The 1,405-nt window shown below is 49.4% G+C and overlaps 1 protein-coding gene across 1 annotated transcript; it reads left to right on the top strand.

The window, feature by feature from the left end:
* The first annotated feature begins 783 nt into the window (after positions 1-783).
* LOC100262496 (uncharacterized) lies at positions 784-1,164 on the top strand. The gene has a single exon (XM_002273848.1). The coding sequence runs from the start codon at positions 784-786 to the stop codon at positions 1,162-1,164; it is 381 nt and encodes a 126-aa protein (XP_002273884.1).
* Positions 1,165-1,405: the final 241 nt, after the last annotated feature.

Raw genomic sequence — 1,405 nt, 5'->3', positions numbered from 1 at the left:
TCAGCGAGATTCCCACAGACGGAGCCAATGTTGAGGCCTCGCGTCCCTGGTGATCCACGCAGTTGCCAAATGGATGGACGCACGATCTCAACCAATATAGATTTCTGGTTCAGTCGTTCCTGCAAAAGGTGTCCGGATAAGGTGTCTGGACGCACCCTCCGATGGTTTGGTCAGCCATGGTTAGAGAGAATAATCAGTTGGTCTTTTACTAGGTATAGTAAGCTTACTTTCCTCTTTGTGTGAAGGTCTATATATATCGTATTAGAAGCTCTGTCTCCCTCTTTAATGATAGGGAGATATTTTGGCTTGTCATGATGCCTCTAGATGGTGACAGGGCCATCATCACTCGTAGGGCGGCTGACAGAGATCGTGGGAGGCGCCGTAGCTGTCAGAGATCGTAGGAAGTGACTTGCCATCATTCCTATCCTTTCACTCTGCAGGTGGCGGAACGTGGGCCGTGACAAGCTGTCGGAATGACGTAGTAAGACTTGCTTACTTTAGTCAATGATCCGGACAAACATATCCGGATAGGATATGTCGGTCGTCCGGATGTGATATGACGATCATCCGGATGTGATGTTTGCGAGTGTCGTGTGCCTCTCCCTGAGGAAGTCCGGATAGGAGAAGCGCGCCACGTGTCTCCTTTGGGGGAAATCCGGATGGAGCTGATCCGGATAGAAATGCATGCCACGTGTCATCAAGGGGAGGGGTCCTTACACCTTCGCCATCACCGGAACGCCAAGCAACCATTGAAGCTCCTTCACTTTCCCTCTCCACCGTCTGATGGCTGCAATCTTTTTCCTGGATCCCACTTCCAGTGCTCTGCTGCTGCGCCGGGTCAAGATCTCCTTTGCCGAAAACATCCCTCTACTTCGACAAGCTTCCAGAAACACCGCCCGGAATGTGGTGCACTGGACCCGCCGTGGCAGCGCTCTACAAGCCCTCCTCGTCATCTCTGTTGGGACGATAACTCTTCTGGCCTTGACGGGATTGCTAGTCTTTGTGCTTTTCTTTCTGGCAACAACCTTTAATGCTATTGTCATATCCCTTCTCATGTCTTTGGCAACAATTGGAGGCTACTTGGCTCTTTTCTTTGCCTGTATTACAGCCATTTGCATCGAGGCATTATCACGGCCAAGGATGACGTATGGAACAACTTGCTAGAGCTCTTCAAGAGAGTTTGAACGTGGAGTCTCCTCCTCGACATGATGCTGGAAATGTATTTCAACCTTTTCCATCATTCTTTTCACCTGGTTATAGGATTTGTGCAGGGTGCAACTGCGAGATTGGTTATGGAAGATATTTGAGTTGCATGGATGCTGTTTGGCATCCAAAATGTTTTCGTTGCTGTGCTTGTGGGCTTTCCGTTTTTGAACCTGAGTTTTCTATGTCTGGAAGTCACCCT

This window comes from Vitis vinifera, chromosome 2 (genome assembly GCF_030704535.1).
Source record: "Vitis vinifera cultivar Pinot Noir 40024 chromosome 2, ASM3070453v1".
Lineage (NCBI taxonomy): Eukaryota > Viridiplantae > Streptophyta > Magnoliopsida > Vitales > Vitaceae > Vitis > Vitis vinifera.
This window is presented reverse-complemented; position numbering and strand designations above follow the sequence as displayed.